The sequence below is a fragment of the Lolium rigidum genome, chromosome 5, assembly GCF_022539505.1.
Source record: "Lolium rigidum isolate FL_2022 chromosome 5, APGP_CSIRO_Lrig_0.1, whole genome shotgun sequence".
NCBI lineage: Eukaryota > Viridiplantae > Streptophyta > Magnoliopsida > Poales > Poaceae > Lolium > Lolium rigidum.
The window spans coordinates 229,712,426-229,728,343 of NC_061512.1; the positions used below are offsets into that span (position 1 = coordinate 229,712,426).

The 15,918-nt window shown below is 42.5% G+C and overlaps 1 protein-coding gene across 1 annotated transcript; it reads right to left on the reverse strand.

The window, feature by feature from the left end:
- Positions 1–8,008: 8,008 nt before the first annotated feature.
- LOC124652750 (protein PIN-LIKES 3-like) lies at positions 8,009–12,226 on the reverse strand. The gene is given in 12 exon segments (XM_047191791.1): positions 8,009–8,446; positions 8,573–8,761; positions 9,020–9,072; positions 9,215–9,315; positions 9,413–9,505; positions 9,600–9,815; positions 9,949–10,070; positions 10,625–10,637; positions 10,639–10,750; positions 10,819–10,898; positions 11,030–11,176; positions 11,956–12,226. Coding segments are annotated over 11 exon segments (1,239 nt in total). The 5' UTR covers positions 11,165–11,176; positions 11,956–12,226; the 3' UTR covers positions 8,009–8,321.
- Between the last annotated feature and the right edge of the window lie 3,692 nt (positions 12,227–15,918).

A 15,918-nucleotide genomic window follows, 5' to 3' on the forward strand; every position in this document is an offset into this window, starting at 1 on the left:
ATGAGTGGTCTTCTTTCTTTATTTCTGGTAGGTTCAGTGTGGGGAGATTCCTCGGTGGATTTGTATTACCATTGTCATGGAGTGTTAGGCTGCCCTATGCCCACATATTCAGGTAAGCATAGTGAACTTATTTTTTGAAGCACGGCCTCAGTTACTTCTTTAGCGCAAGTGTCCACCATTTTCAGTTAGTATGAATTGGCAGCATTCCATGCCAATGCAAAATTCGTTAATCCGTTTCCGATGTTGTCAACAAATCATAGAATAATTCTCTGGGTATCTACGATGCACAATTTTCTAGCAACAAGCATGCTACTTGTACCTGATGTTGTTGCTTCAGTGAGCAGCCTGGTGCTGCAACCGTCTTGGTGGCGATGAAAATTTGCTCAGGGAAGATTAACCTGGATACCTCGGCTTGGGGTGAAGAAAACTATGAACTTTGACTATACCAAGATTACTCCTGCAGCTAACCACCCTAGGTGGTGCGCCACTGCCATGTTTGTCAAGAAAATTGTACTTGCTTTTATTGATGTTTAAACATAAGCATTGATACAAGTGATTCAATTATGATGTTTTCTTTCCATAAATTGAGCATCTAACCTGCTTTGATATTATGATACCTGGAAAGAGAGCATGTGTTACATTCTGAGAAATTCTTTACTGTAATTTACCTGCGACTATATATACATCTTGTGAAAATTGGCATGCTAATTATGATCTCCATGTCTATGTCTATAATTTGTGAGAACGTTACATGTATTATGTAATGCTTATGGGGGCATTCAACTTAATAAGACGTGCGTTGCACGGGCATGCTTACTAGTAGGAGTAAGGGAGCGTACCAAGGGGCATCGACATCACTGAATCTGAAATGTATACGATTATATGTAGTTTTTGAAGGATGCTATAAATAACAGAATATATAAAGTTTGGAACAAAACTATCTCTCCAGCCAAAAACCTAATTTCCAAGACTACACGTTTAGGTTCTTCACATGCTAACACCAGAACACGCAAAATTCAAATGCATGAGTACCAACTCACAAAAAGATACCGAAGCATTCCAAACACTTCCTCTTGTTAAAAAAACATATGTGAAATAGACAGAAAGTAAATGTACTCATATATTGAATAAGGGAAGTGATCATATATCAGGAAAACACACCGAATGATGGTTAAATCTATATTATACAAGAATCAAATATCAAAAAGTAAGAACAGAGCAAATATATGGAAAATACATGTTGATGAACTTAAGTCTCCAAAGTAAGAGCTCTGTTGTGAGTCATGTACAGCTGCACGATCACAGCTCTAAGAGGGGATGGATCAGGTAAAACAATGGTATTATTCATCCGAAAATAACAGCTTGTATTCATCCAAAAATTATCTAGAAGAGAAAGTGGAAGGGACCTTACATCAGACTAATAGTTCCAATCACCCGGTCCAGCAGTTTCAGCTGAACTTCTTCCAACAGTAGTGCATGCTTATCATTATTTTGCTTCCTTGCACTTTAAAAACAAATGATGGGTCAGAAAATCTACGATTCTACACTTGAGGTGCCATATATGTAGTATAAGTTGTACAAATAATATCCAGACTTGAATTTTGTTGCACATCCAGTTACCTACCATAAAAATATTCTTATCGTAGAAGCGTCACGCATCAGACCAAAACAACATGAAAGGAGGGATCATTCAGCGTCACGTGAAGATTAGCCTGAAGCTTCAAAGTTTTCAGCGGTGTATCATCCTTCTTACTGCCAACTTTTTTCACTCTGACCTCCCATTACTTGTTGCAAGTCTGAGAGCATGTTCAGATTTTATAGCTTAACTGCTGAAGTAGAATGCACCTTTTTGACTTGTTCTCCTGCATGTTTGCTGCTGTTGCTTTCTTCTAAACAAGGCTTAGTGCAATAGTGAAGTCGAGGGACTAAACTGTAACTTGTACCTTTTATATATACAGTGAGAAGAGAGAAGCTACTGGAGCTGCGGGAGCTTCAGAGCAAGAACAGAAATTTCCCCTTTCTCCCTTAGATCCAGAGCTGAGTTGAATCCCTGTGATTTCAAATCAACATGGTATGAGAGCTCGTGGCAAGATCTTCCGTTGGCCGTCCTGATTGAGGACCCTTGGGGTTGCGACAGGGCGGCGGCGCCAGCACCGAAGGTGAGCTGGTGTTCTGTGTGGAGGCGGAGGCGGTTACTGGTGGGGTTTTTTGCGGCAGATTTGGAGGGCCGGCAGGAGGGCCTGGTGCAGCTTGTGTTTCGTCACCTCTGTCACCTTGAGGACCAGGCCTTTTGTGCTTGCAACTGACGATAGCTGGAGGTTGGGACATATCTTCTTCAAGAAAGGCAAGGTGAGGCTGTAGCAAGGGTATTGAGAGGTTGTAGCTGTTGTGAATTGGAGTGCACCTCAGCGATTAGGCAGTGTGAAGGTGGAAAAGGAGGTTTCAGATAAGATTTGGGGGAGAGAAAGATTCAGATAATGGGTGACAAATCTGCAGAGGCTCCATCTGGTGTTACGTCGGGGGAACTGGCAGCAGTGCTGCAAGCCATGGATGAAAAATATAAGCCCCTGTTTGATGATCTTCTTAGTAAAGAGGGAGGAAACTCAAGAACTGAAATTGAGACCAAGGAGGAGATTCATCCCCTGCAGATGCCCCTTATGAAACTTGAAGGGTCTGAAACTTATGCAAGTTGGGCAGAACATGTTGAAACTATCCTAGTCTCAAGGAAATTGGAGGGTTATATACTAGGCACCATTCAAAAGCCACTAGAAGAGAGCTCAAAAGAAGGCCAAAAGTGGAAAATGACAAATGCATTGGTAAGGGCTTGGCTGCTGAGTTCAATGTCACCTCAAATTGCCAAGAAAGTTGAGAGGATCAAAGATGCCTGTGAGATTTGGAGGCTTCTGAAAGGCACTTACTCTGGAGTTGGGAACGAGATGTTGGCTTGTAGAATTCAGAGGCAGTTACAAGAGTTGAGTCAAGTAGAGAAAACAGTGGTTGATTATGTGTCAGAGTTAAAGCGACAGTGGAGCGATCTTGATTACTATGATGCCATTGAATTAGAGTGTGGCAAGTGCATTGAGAAGTACAATAGTGGACAGAGAGGAGGCGAGTAAGAGATTTTCTAAATGGACTCGATCGGAAATTTGAAAATAGGAGGGCTGCACTCTATGGCAGTGGGACATTGCCTAATTTAGAGCAAGCAATTTCAACAATTATTAGTGAAGAAACTCGTCTGAAATTGGAGGTAGTAGGGACAGCTACAAATGGCATATCACACAGGCGCTCGAAGGCACAAACTACCAACAACCAAGAATGAACACATTTGAGAGGAAGTGTTTCGAGTGTGCCGAACATGGGCACTTGAAGGCGGCATGTCCTGAATTAGTTGGAGGAGGTCGTGGAAGAGGACATGATTGCCGAGGCAGGGGCGTGGACACACATTTGATGGTCGTGGTGCTGGACGAGGAAGGCGCACAAGACAGGTGGGCAGAGCAAATGTCTCATCTACTGTTGGAGAGGCGTCTCAAGTGGTGAGTGTTGAGATGACTGCAGATGACTGGGAGAAGTGGTCTCAGTTCAAAAGAATGAGTTTAATTGATAAACAGTCTATTGAAGCCCCTGCTACATCTGCATCCGCTGCCTCTACCAACTTCGGTGGTAAAAACCCTTATACTCTACAATCTGAATATACTAATGCACTGTGGATAATAGACTCGGGTGCATCAAGGCATATGGCTGACTCATATAAATTGTTTTATGATTATATTGCTGACTCAAAAATAAAAAATGTAAAACTTGCCGATGGCTCCTCTCAAATGAGTTTGGGTTCAGGAAAAGTCATGTGCAGCCCTAATATGCTTCTGTCATCTGTATTGCATGTTCCCTCATTCCCAATCAACTTATTATCTATCAGTTGTATCACAAACGATCTTAATTGTGTTGCCATCTTCTTCCCAATGTGGTTCTTATTTCAGGAACTTGGGACTGGAAGAAGACTTGGGACAGGGAGCATGCATAATGGGCTGTACTATTTGGACGATGAAATGGCACCTATTGCGGGCCTTGTGCTGCTCTGCGATTGAAGAGTTTATGTTGCAACATCGTCGGTTGGGACACATGTCTTTTGTCGCTCTTGACCAACTTTATCCTGTTCTTTTTAATAAAGTTAGTAAGGATAAGTTGAGATGTGATGCTTGCCAGTATGGTAAACAAACTCGGAATTCTTATATATCATCCGATAATAGAAGTACTGTACCACTTCAAACTATTCACTCGGATGTATGGGGTCCTAGTGGAGTTCCATCTATTAATGGGTATCGTTATTTTGTCACATTTATTGATTGTTGTACTAGAACTACTTGGGTTTATGTGTTAAGGAATAAGAGTGATGTGTTTGAATGTTTTAAGGATTTTCAAAATTTAATCATGACCCAGCATGATGCGTGTGTGAAAATATTACGCATTGATAATGGTACCGAGTATGTTAATAAGGAGTTTGATGGATATTTGTCAAGTTTTGGAATCATACATCAGACTACTTGCCCAGGTACATCAGAACAAAATGGTTTGGCCGAGAGGAAAAATAGACATCTCTTAGAAATTACACGATGTATGATGTTAGCTATGAATGTCCCTAAATTTCTATGGAGTGAGGCACTAATGACTGCAGCATATTTAATGAATAGGATGCCATCAAGGGTACTTGGATGCAAGACACCTAAGCATATTTAATGAATAGGATGCCATCAAGGGTACTTGGATGCAAGACACCTATAGAGTGTCTGACCCGGCGAAACAACATATGTGGTTCCACCTAAGGTTTTGGGTGTGTCTGTTTTATGAAGGATTATAGGCCATCTGTTGGCAAGCTAGATCCAAGGGCCCTAAAGTGTGTGTTTGTAGGGTACTCGGGAAAACAAAAAGGGTATAAGTGTTGGTGTCCATCTGAGAGAAGGATGTTTGTGACTATGGATGTTGTATTCAGGGAATATGAACCATTTTATGGTGAACCAGTAGATTTAACTGATGTCTTCCCTAATTTGTATGTTAATGATGTTACAGCCTTGGACAATGAGACAGGGGGAGACAAGGGAGAAGAAGACAGTGATGCAACATCACAGAAGACGATAGTTGGAGTTATACCTATAGATGATGTACATGAAGATGTGGTTGAGTTAGATGCAAGGCAAGAAGTGGTGCAGGGGGGCAACAAGAGGAATCAAATGATATTGTCCAGTGGCCAAAACCAAATGAGGAACGAGAAGTTCAAGTGTATGCACGAAGATGGAGAATTGAAGAGGAGCAAGAGCATGGAGACACACATGGTTCAGATCCAGACACTTCAGACTCCTACGACGGTACGCCTAATTATCAACATGATGATCTAAATGTTCCTATTGCTCACAGGAAGCAGCCTCGCTCTACTGCTAGAAAATTACCCTCAAAGCTAGATCCATACTATGTAAATCATGTGTCATACACGACCGCTTTTATAGCTGCGTTAGATTCTGCAGCGCCAATACCGCATGACTGGCAAGAAGCAAAAGCTGATCCAAGATGGCGAGGAGCAATGCTAGAAGAGATGAATGCACTTGACAAGAACAACACATGGATACTCACTACACTTCCAGCAAACAAGGAAGGTGGAGAGATATAAGGCCAGATTAGTGGCCAAGGGATATAGTCAAACCTATGGGGTTGATTATGACGAGACATTTGCCCCTGTAGCTAAGATGAATACTATTAGAACACTGATCTCGATAGCGGCAAACTGTAATTGGAAGCTATTTCAAATGGATGTTAAGAATGTGTTTCTTCACGGGGACTTGCAAGAGGAAGTCTGCATGGAAATTCCACCAGGATTTAATAGTAAAGAAACCGAGGGGAAAGTGTGTAAGCTAAAGAAATCGTTATATGGCCTTAAGAAATCACCTCGAGCTTGGTTTGGGAGGTTTCGGAATGAATTATGTTCGGTGGGATATCAACAAAGCAACGCAGACCATACTATTTTCTTTATGCGGCGTAATGACAAGATTACCATTCTTGTGGTTTATGTTGATGACATAGTGATTACAGGTGATGATGATGAAGGGATCTTATGCCTGAAGAAGACGTTGGCAAAGTCATTTGAGGTCAAGGACCTAGGGTATCTGCATTATTTCCTGGGAATTGAAGTTTCTTATGGAACCCAAGGTATTTATCTCTCACAGAGAAAATATGTGCTTGATTTGCTTGCTGAAACTGGTATGCTAGAGTGTAAGCCAGCACCCACACCCATTAAGCAGAACCATCGTACTCTAGCAAATTCAGGTGATCCAGTAGATAAACATCAATATCAGAGACTAGTTGGATGTTTAATCTACTTATCACATACAAGACCAGATATTGTGTATGCTGTTAGTATAGTGAGCAGGTATATGCATGATCCTCGCTCTAGTCATCTGGATGCTGTGAATAGGATTTTGCGGTATCTCAAGAGTTGTCCTGGGAAAGGAATTTTATTCTCTAATCATGGACACCTAAAATTAGAAGGGTACACTGACTGGGTTGGGTGTTTGGATGATAGAAGGTCTGTGTATTCACAGGTGGTAATCTTGTTAGTTGGAGAAGTAAGAAACAGAGTGTAGTTGCTCGCTCCACTGCAGAAGCAGAGTTTCGGTCCTTGGCTTCGGGCTTATGTGAATTGATATGGTTGAGAATATTATTATCTGAACTTGGGTTGCTTAATAGGGAACCTCTCCAACTCTACTGTGACAATCAAGCGGCAATTAATTTAGTGCATAACCCTGTTCAACATGATAGAACCAAGCATATTGAAATAGATAGATATTTCATCAAGGAAAAAATTAGATAAGGGAATTCTCCATGTTAGCTTTGTCAAATCTGTAGACCAACTTGCTGATGTATTAACGAAAGGTGTTAATGTTGTATCTTTTATGAAATTTTGTGACAAGATGGGGCTCATAGATATATTTGCCCCATCTTGAGGGGGAGTGTTGGTAGGTCTTAGGTTCTAAAATAGTGAAGTCGAGGGACTAAACTGTAACTTGTACCTTTTATATATACAGTGAGAAGAGAGAAGCTACTGGAGCTGTTGGGAGCTTCAGAGCAAGAACAGAAATTTCCCCTTTCTCCCTTAGATCCAGAGCTGAGTTGAATCCCTGTGATTTCAAATCAACAAAATAATTTTACATCTGAAATGAAAAACAATAATTAGCATACTCACTGCAGCGGTTTTTGTTAATTACCTTGGTTTTGCCCGTTGGTTATATATCCTGTAATGAAGTGCTCTTGGAAGTTGGCACACAAATTTTTGCTTCGTCTATCCAGAAAGAGTAACTGCATCTGGTGACAATATCTCCTACCTGAAAATTTTCATAGCATTTCCGTGATGAGCTTTGAGTTTGTTATCCATCCAAAGTACAATTGTATAAGAAGAACTCACAGCCGAGCTATTTAATTTGTTAAGAATCAAAGTGATCAGTAAGTTTCAAGTGGAAACATGGAGCTGATAAAAATGTGCAGCAACAGATACTAAACACCCGTGGAGCAATCTAAAAAGACCTGTTTTAACTTTCGGAAACCGAGATAAGTAGCAGTCCAAAAAGACACTACATCGCATCAGACACTAAGCACCGTGAGCAACACAAGCTTGAAAAAGAATGATATGCCATAAGTCATTCACATGCTGATATCACTTTTTTCGTAAAAAAACAATTTTATTTGGGAGAGTACGCTTCCTAAGACTGCACTATGATCACGAGCAAACTCTCCTGATCTCGGCTCACACTTTATCTGATACTGGTTATGCAGATCACACAGTTAGAAAATAGCGGGAAAATAAACATTTCCTTTTGTTCTGCTGAAAGAAGTCTAGAACTCATCAGATGATTACTCCTTCCAAATTTATTCTCAGCCAACTTTCCCTGTGAATTTACTTGATCAAGTTGTCAAAATTTTTACAGGTGGAAAAACCTTTTTATATTATTTCTATGTGTATAAAGAATAAAAAAAAGCGGCTTTGCAGAATATGGCAATGAATTTATGAGTATACAGACACTAATGGGGTAATACAAGGTGGACTCCTCAACCTCCCCAAGTTCAAATTTGGATCATCCTCGACCAAGCAACAACTGTATGCAACTTAGAGTTTAGTCGTGATATACAGCGGTTAGGTGTTCAGTTAAGCTCGGAAGCAAAAATCTTCCACAACTTGTAGGTGTTCAGTTAAGCTCGGCAGCTTGGCTCGCCGTCATTTCTCTCGTTTCTATCTCGCAGCTTCAGAGGTTCCGATCCACGTACTAATACACGAGAGAGGTTCACGACAGGGTCCACATGAAGAACGCGGACCATACTGTCACCGCGACCGACGCGAGCGCATACACCCACACGAAGATCACCGAGCACTCGCTCTCCCCCACGCCAAACAGCTGCGTGATTGTCCCTGCAAATGGTAAACCCAGAACACACAATTGAAATAGAAGCCAAACCAATCGTCAGTTAAATAATCGGCGAAAAATTGCTGTGAACGGAAGAAAACGACCATGCGACGTGAGTCCAGATGTCTGACCGATGTTCATGGCGGGTGGGACGGCGTACTGCAATAGGAGGATGAACTGGTACAGAGGATCTGGCTGGATGATGCCAAACCGGACCGCCGCCTTGACAAGTACTGTGCCAAGCAAGGGAAGCAGAATGTACCTGACAGCCACCACACCGGCGATCACCGACCGCGGGACGCTCGCGGCTCCTCGCAATCCTGAAACATATGTTCCACGTTACTTTCAGCTCATCCCTTCACATGCTCCTTTCATATACTTAAATCAATGGTAACGACTGAAGAGATTTCCTCCCATGATCAGTTGTCTGCTGTAAATAGAAGGCTCTTCGCTTGTCTCTTTTTTCTCTTTTCTTTTTTGGTCGTCTCTCTGCCTTATTTAGACATGTACAGAATTCCCTCTTCTTTAAATGAATACAAGCAGAGCCTGTTGTTCCAGGCCCCCAAAAAAAAGCTTACCAGTTATGAGATTCCCTCCCATGATCAGCGTAACAGATGGAATAGCTCCTCCGCTGTGCAGGAAAAGGCCCACGAAAATGATTCAAACAAAGCAACTCATCTACATCATCAGCACCATCTAGTACTCACGGGCTAGAAGTTGAAACCACACGAATTATGTTAGAGAAATTATGTTAACAAATGTGGATGTGTTACCCGATTAGTTCAGCCGACTCGCGAAGGACACGAAGTGGAGCGCTTTCTCCGATCATAGCATTTCTAAGCAGAGGTGTTCCTCCAATTATAAAACCGACAATCTACAAAAAGGATCGATCCAAATCACGAAAGTTGGTGCTAGTCTATTGCAACCTAAGGCTGCCATGCAGGAAATGGTCGTTTCTGAAACTAGCATACCACCGAAATAGTCGAAGGAGCAAACAGCTTCTTCAGATCAACTGTTCTAGAAACCGATGATACAATTCGTTTTGCTCTCTCTGACAATGGTACCTATATATATATATACAAATCTAGATTCCTCAGTGCTGCCAAAACTATGAATAAACTGTATGACTCGTGTAGAAAAAACTTGAAGAAATGAAACCTTAGTTTTGGTTGTTGTATTGGATATCAACGGGAGAGCGCATTCGTCCACGTGATCCCTCAATATCGGATAATTCTCTTCTGTAACCACACCCGTAGTGCTTCCAGAAACCAAGGCTTTTGTTTGAGTTGTTGGAGAGTTGCCGTCTCCTTCAGTGACTTCTGAATTTGCACGGATAATATTATACGCTCCTGTCCACAGAAATACCGCACCAATCTGCAGAAAATAAGTCATTAACGACAGTGACAAGTTGTATTATTCTCTTCAACAAGCAAACACGATCAGGCTAACCTGATGTGGACAACATATATGCTGAAAAAACAAACACAGAGTGCGCAATTAGTCTTACGGCCAATGAGAGTGATGAGTAGGCTAGTCCGTAAGTCTGACAAACATCAGGTGCTCCGAACGGGCTTCCCTTCTCTTTGCAAAGAGCTGGAATGATGATGAGGAAAATATTTCCGAGATTACCTGCATCCATATATACAACCAAGTTAACCAAAACAATTCGATGAACTGTCAGCGCAGAAAAAGAAGCAAAACTAACGAGGGGTTGTACTCAAGGTGGAGCTGGCCAAGTTCGACCAGTTCACCAAGGTAACTCCAAATGTCTAGACAGTGATTGGAATTTTTAAATTTCGCACCAGCTACTTTTCTACAACAACATAATAGAAAACTTGCATAATAACTTTTATATCTCTGTGGTTAACTGTCATCACGGTAGAACGTTAGATTTTTTTTCTATGAGTTACCATGAACTTGTATCATGATCTCACACTCTCAACTTCGTGTCATGGAATGGTGCAAGGTGGGTAGATGTGGTCATCAATGGTTGAGTACTATGGGTACCCTTCTGTGTTGCAAGATACGGACATGGATGCATCTGCCCAGGCCCAAGCAACCACCACATGATAAATTTTGCATAAGTAAATGTGTGGAATCATTGTACGATGTTCATGCATAACAGAGAGAGTATTTAATATTTCTGACAATTTGGAAGAATAGGTACCGTAGTTACCACTTACCAGCAGAACAGCAAGCCCAAGATGAGGCCTCTTAACTTGGGTGGGGCTCCGGTGACTTTAATCACGATCCAACCGAAGATTAACCCGAAGATAAACGTGAATAGGACATTCACTGGCATGAACCACCTGTACCATAGATCATGAATACAACGAACGTTGCCCAACAGGTGGTGAAGCAAAGAAGCGAGACTTACAGTTTGGCCATGCTTTCCATGGTGATTGTTTTTGCCAAATAGGTGGAGACAAGGCATGGATTGAATACATAAAACACTACCTGCGGAAATCAAATGATCCGACACAAGTGGAGAGATTACTAAAATGAAATAACGACGGAAACATGAAGGATAAATAATTTGTTAGCTGATCATACTGCCATTTTAACTTGTGACAGTCACTACCACTTACATAGTTCAGATGTTTCCTTGCTTCTTTGCCTAGAATCCCAGCAAAGTCGGTTGCCAGGAATGATCCGACGCCAGTTACCAAGAGCATGTTGAGAACAGGCACACATGCCGTGATGAAGAGCTCCAGGAGTCCCATGTCCCTGGCGGCCTAGCATCAAGAAATGTCGTTAAGAACACCGCTCAAGTTCTTATATCTACCTCTAAAAAAAAGTTCTTATATCTATACGTAGCAGAAATATGACAAATGATACGTGAACAAACACAATGACACATCAAGTTATTACTATAAGCATGACATGTTGAGTTATTACTTGTGCACAAAAGAATTGGTGTAAGTTAAGAGAAACAATTGAAAAAAGAGGTTTTGGAAGATGGGAGGATCACAAGTGTGGTAGAGTTCCCTCAGGAGATTATGTTTCGAGGTTTTAAAAAAACCATATGATGCCTGTAATGGTCCATTTAGAATTACGGTTGTTTCTCCTAGACAGGGGCGGATTTGCCGTCCGGGCACCCTGGGCACGTGCCCGGGCTCGACGCCGGCGCTTACAGGCACTCAGACGATCTCTCCATCCGAGTCCTAGATGATCTGGTCGTGGTAGTTGTTTGTGTTAAGTCTGGAACTTGATAATTTCATGATTTACAAGTCCTGGGTGTGTTATCACAAAAAAAGACTGCATGTTTATGGGTTTCATTTTCGATTAAATCGGGAGCTCCTTAATTCAAAAACAGAAGTTATTACTATGTGGAAAAACAAAACGAACCTATGTGGTATGCAGTGCAGCGACAGAGTTAACGGTAGTAGTCGATAAGAAAAAAATGATAACTGCTAATGTGAAGGTTTCAAACTAGAGAAAACAGTAAAGAGTGAATCAACTAGCAGCTTGCAAATCTTTTCAAAAAAAAGAGCGAGATCAAAAAAAAAAGTACCAAATCCAGATGGATGGAGGCGGCTGCCGCCTGCAACGGTGAGAAGAAGTGACGGCGTGCCGACGAGCGCGGCCGGTTTCTCGGAGGTCGGAGCTGATCCGACTCCTTGGCCGAGGAGGGATCCGGGTCGGCGCCGTCAACACCGGCGGCCAGATTGCGTAGGCACCTTTTGCTTCTCTTCCGATATTGCGGCGCCGGCGTGTATTCGGTATTTTCCGTCGCAGGCTTCGTGCGTCGTTGATGTGTTCATTTAATTTTTGAACGTGGGTGGGCGGAGGCTGCTGAAGTTAGGACTGGGGCATTGGTCCATGATGGTCGTGATGTCGGTTGTGTGCAAGAGGTGCTACCTAAGATTCTTGGTGACATGGAACTATGGAAGGGATGTGGGTGTCAATTGGCATGCATATTTTGAAACCATGGGTACATCAGAAAAAATAAATCATAATTGAAACATCGTACTCCCTCCGTCATGTGTACTCAGTTTGATAAATATAATGTAAATCGTTGAAACATATAAAAATGCACATGTGAGTTTTGTTATATTTGACACTCGTGTGTAAGTACAAAATTCATTCTCTATATGCTTGATATGTGAGGTGTCCTAATTGTTTCAGGAATTTGCAACAAAATCCACTTACATGAATCTTTCTTTTGCTTATTTTTGAGTTTCAAGGACTTTATGTTGGAGGTATACCCAAGAAGTAATAATAAAGTGGTTATTATTATATATTTATGTTTATGATAAATATTTGCATCACATGCTATAATTGTATTAACCGGAAATATTAATATTGGTGTGTTTTGTAAACATAAAAATGTCCCTAGTAAGCCTCTTGTTAAACTAGCTTGTTGATTAATAGATGATCATGGTTTTCTGATCATGAACATTGGATGTTATTAATAACAAGATCATATCATTAGGAGAACGATGTGATGGACACACACACCCATAGTAAGCATAGCATATGATCAAGTCATTAAGTTTGTTTTCCTACAAGCTTTAAGATACATAGTAACATGTGGCCGCCCTTTCTCCTGTGGTGGACGGTCAAAAGTTGCAGTTGTCATTTGCCGCTCCTTTGGCTGCAAGCGGGAGTTCTGCCGGCGGCAGCAGCGGCTCGTCTCTGACGCCGGTGCCTTTTGACCAAGGGCAGCAGCAGGTGGACAATGCTTGCTCGTTTTTGCGGGAGAGTTCCTGCGCTCGGGGCTCTTCTTCAATCCACGAGTTGGGCCGGCCCAGGTTGCCCCCAACTACTCTTGTCCTTTGGCCGGTTGATGGGCCTTGGTCGCCCACTAGGCCTCTGTCCCCAGCTAGGTCGGTGGATTCCTTTGATTCCGACGTGGAAAAGGCCATGACATCCTTTGGTAACCCATGTCGATGTTCACTGTTGTTCTCACCTCTCCGGAGCGCTCGTGTGGGTTTGAGGAGGGTGAGATCGTGGAGTAGCCGGAGGATGGGGAGATCGTGGAGTAGCCAGCTCCCGTGCCCCCTGCACAGGCCATGGCGCTAGCTAGTACCCACCCCCTCCCGCTCCTGCCGCCTGGCCGGTGACGCCGACGGCCTCCTCCTTCGACGATCTGCAGCTACGCCTCGCCTCCTTCCGCGATCGTTGTCGGTTACGTCGCTAGGCTCTCCTGTCGCGACGTGTCCCCAAGCCGCCATGGAAGCGTCGTGCCCAGCCGTCTGTCATCCGCCGCAATCGAAGGGTGGCGAGACGGTTCACAGCAGATACCCCCGTCAAGAAGCAGCAGCAGACCATCATGGTGCAGTTGGGGATTTCTCATAGGGGGAGATCATAGATGACGCGACGTTGGACGCTTACCTTTGCTTCTTCGACAAACCTGTGACGAAGAAGAACCTGATTGCATGTCTTGCTCTTTTCGGGTGGCTACCCTCTGCCCTACCACCGCCGGGCGACGATGTGGCGGGGGTGATTGTGTAGGTCTGTGTGTGGTGTTCTCCGAGACGCCTCGCCGTTTGGGCGACCTACGTGTACATATCCATGTCGAACTTTCTGTCTTGGCTCATTTGGAATTTTCGTGGCTTGAAATCGTTGTCTCGATGTGATGCTATCTATCAGGTTGTTTTGCTTTCGGGTGCCTCTGTCCTTTGTTTCCAGGATACCAAATTGCAAGTGGTGTCTCATGAGGTGGTCGATAGATTCCTTGGTCGGGCCTTCGACAAGTTCTTCTTTATCCCGACCATACCATCAACTTTAATTCATTCCTAGAGAAAGAAAAGCTGAAAAATAATGGAAGCAACTTTACAGACTGGTTCCGTAACATGAGGATTGTCCTCACTGTTGGACAACTACTCTATGTGCTCGATGCACCGCTAGGTGACCCACCTGCAGAAACTGCTCCCGATGAGGTTAAAATGTTTGCCTCACTCGGAAGAACCAATACTACATAGTTCAGTGTGCCATCCTCTACGGTTTAGAATCAGAGCTTCAGAAGCGCTTTGAGAACCACGACTCTCATGATATTGTCATTGAGCTCAGAATGATATTTGAAACTCACGCGATCGTGGAAAGCTATGAAGCCTTTGAGCAGTTCTTTAACTGTAAGATGGAAGAGGGCAACTCCGTTCGCGAGCACGTGCTCAAAATGTGTGGGCACGCGAAGAAGCTCCATGATTTGGGAATAAAGATTCATCGTATCCTCCATTCATTGCGATCTAGTTACAAGAACTTCGTGATGAACTACAGCATGCAGTGCATTAACAAGATGTTGCCTCAATTTTTCTCAATGTTGGAAACCGCTGAAGTGGAAATTAAGAAAGAGCATCAAGTGTTGATGGTCAACAAGACCACCAGTTTCAAGAAGAAAGGAAAGCCTAATAAAAAGGACAACTTCAAGAAGGGCGGCAAGAAAGTTGATGCACCTCCTAAGAAGCTCAATGCTGGCCCTAAGCATGATATGTGATTTTACTACAAGGGCGATGGGCACTGGAAGCGGAACTGCTCCAAGTACCTGGCAGATCTGAAGAGCGGCAACATCAAGACGAAGAAATGTATATTTGATATACATGTTATTGATGTGTATCTTACTAGTAATCATAGTAGTGCTTGGGTATTTGATACTGGTTCAGTTGCTCATATTTGTAACTCGAAAGAGGAACTGCGGAATAAACGAAGACTATCAAGGGACGAGGTGATGATGTGCATTGGAAATGGCTCCAAGGTTGATGTGATCGCCGTCGGCACGCTCCCCCTTCATCTACCTTCGGGATTAGTTTTAAATCTAAATAATTGTTATTTGGTGTCTGGATTAAACATGAACATTATATCTAGATCTTGTTTACTGCAAGACGGTTATTCATTCAAGTCTGAGAATAATGGTTGTTCAATTTATATGAATAATATATTTTATGGTCATGCTCCTAATATGAATGGTTTATTCTTATTAAATCTCGATAGTAGTGATACACATGTTCATAACATTGATGCTAAACTAATAAAATTGAATGATAATTCTATATACATGTGGCACTGTCGTCTTTGTCACATTGAAGTGAAGCACATGAAGAAACTTTATTCCGATGGACTTCTAGAATCACTTGCCAAGCATGTCTAATGGGAAAAATGACTAAGACTCCATTATCTGGTATAATGGAGCGAGCTACAGATTTATTGGAAAATACATACCGATGTGTGTGTCCAATGAGTGTAGCATCGCGCGGTGGTTATCGTTATATTCTTACTTTTACGGATGGTCTGAGTAGATATAGGTATATATACTTTTTGAAACATAAGTCCGAAACTTTCGAGAAGTTTAAGGACTTCCAAAGTGACAAGAAGATTAAGTTTCTGCATTCTGGTTGCGGAGATGAATATCTGAGTTGCGAGTTTGGCATGCATTTACAGAAATGTGCAATACTTTCACAGTTGACACCACGGGGAACACCACAGCGCAATGGTGTGTCCAAACGTCATAATCGAACTCTCTTAGGTATGGTTCGGT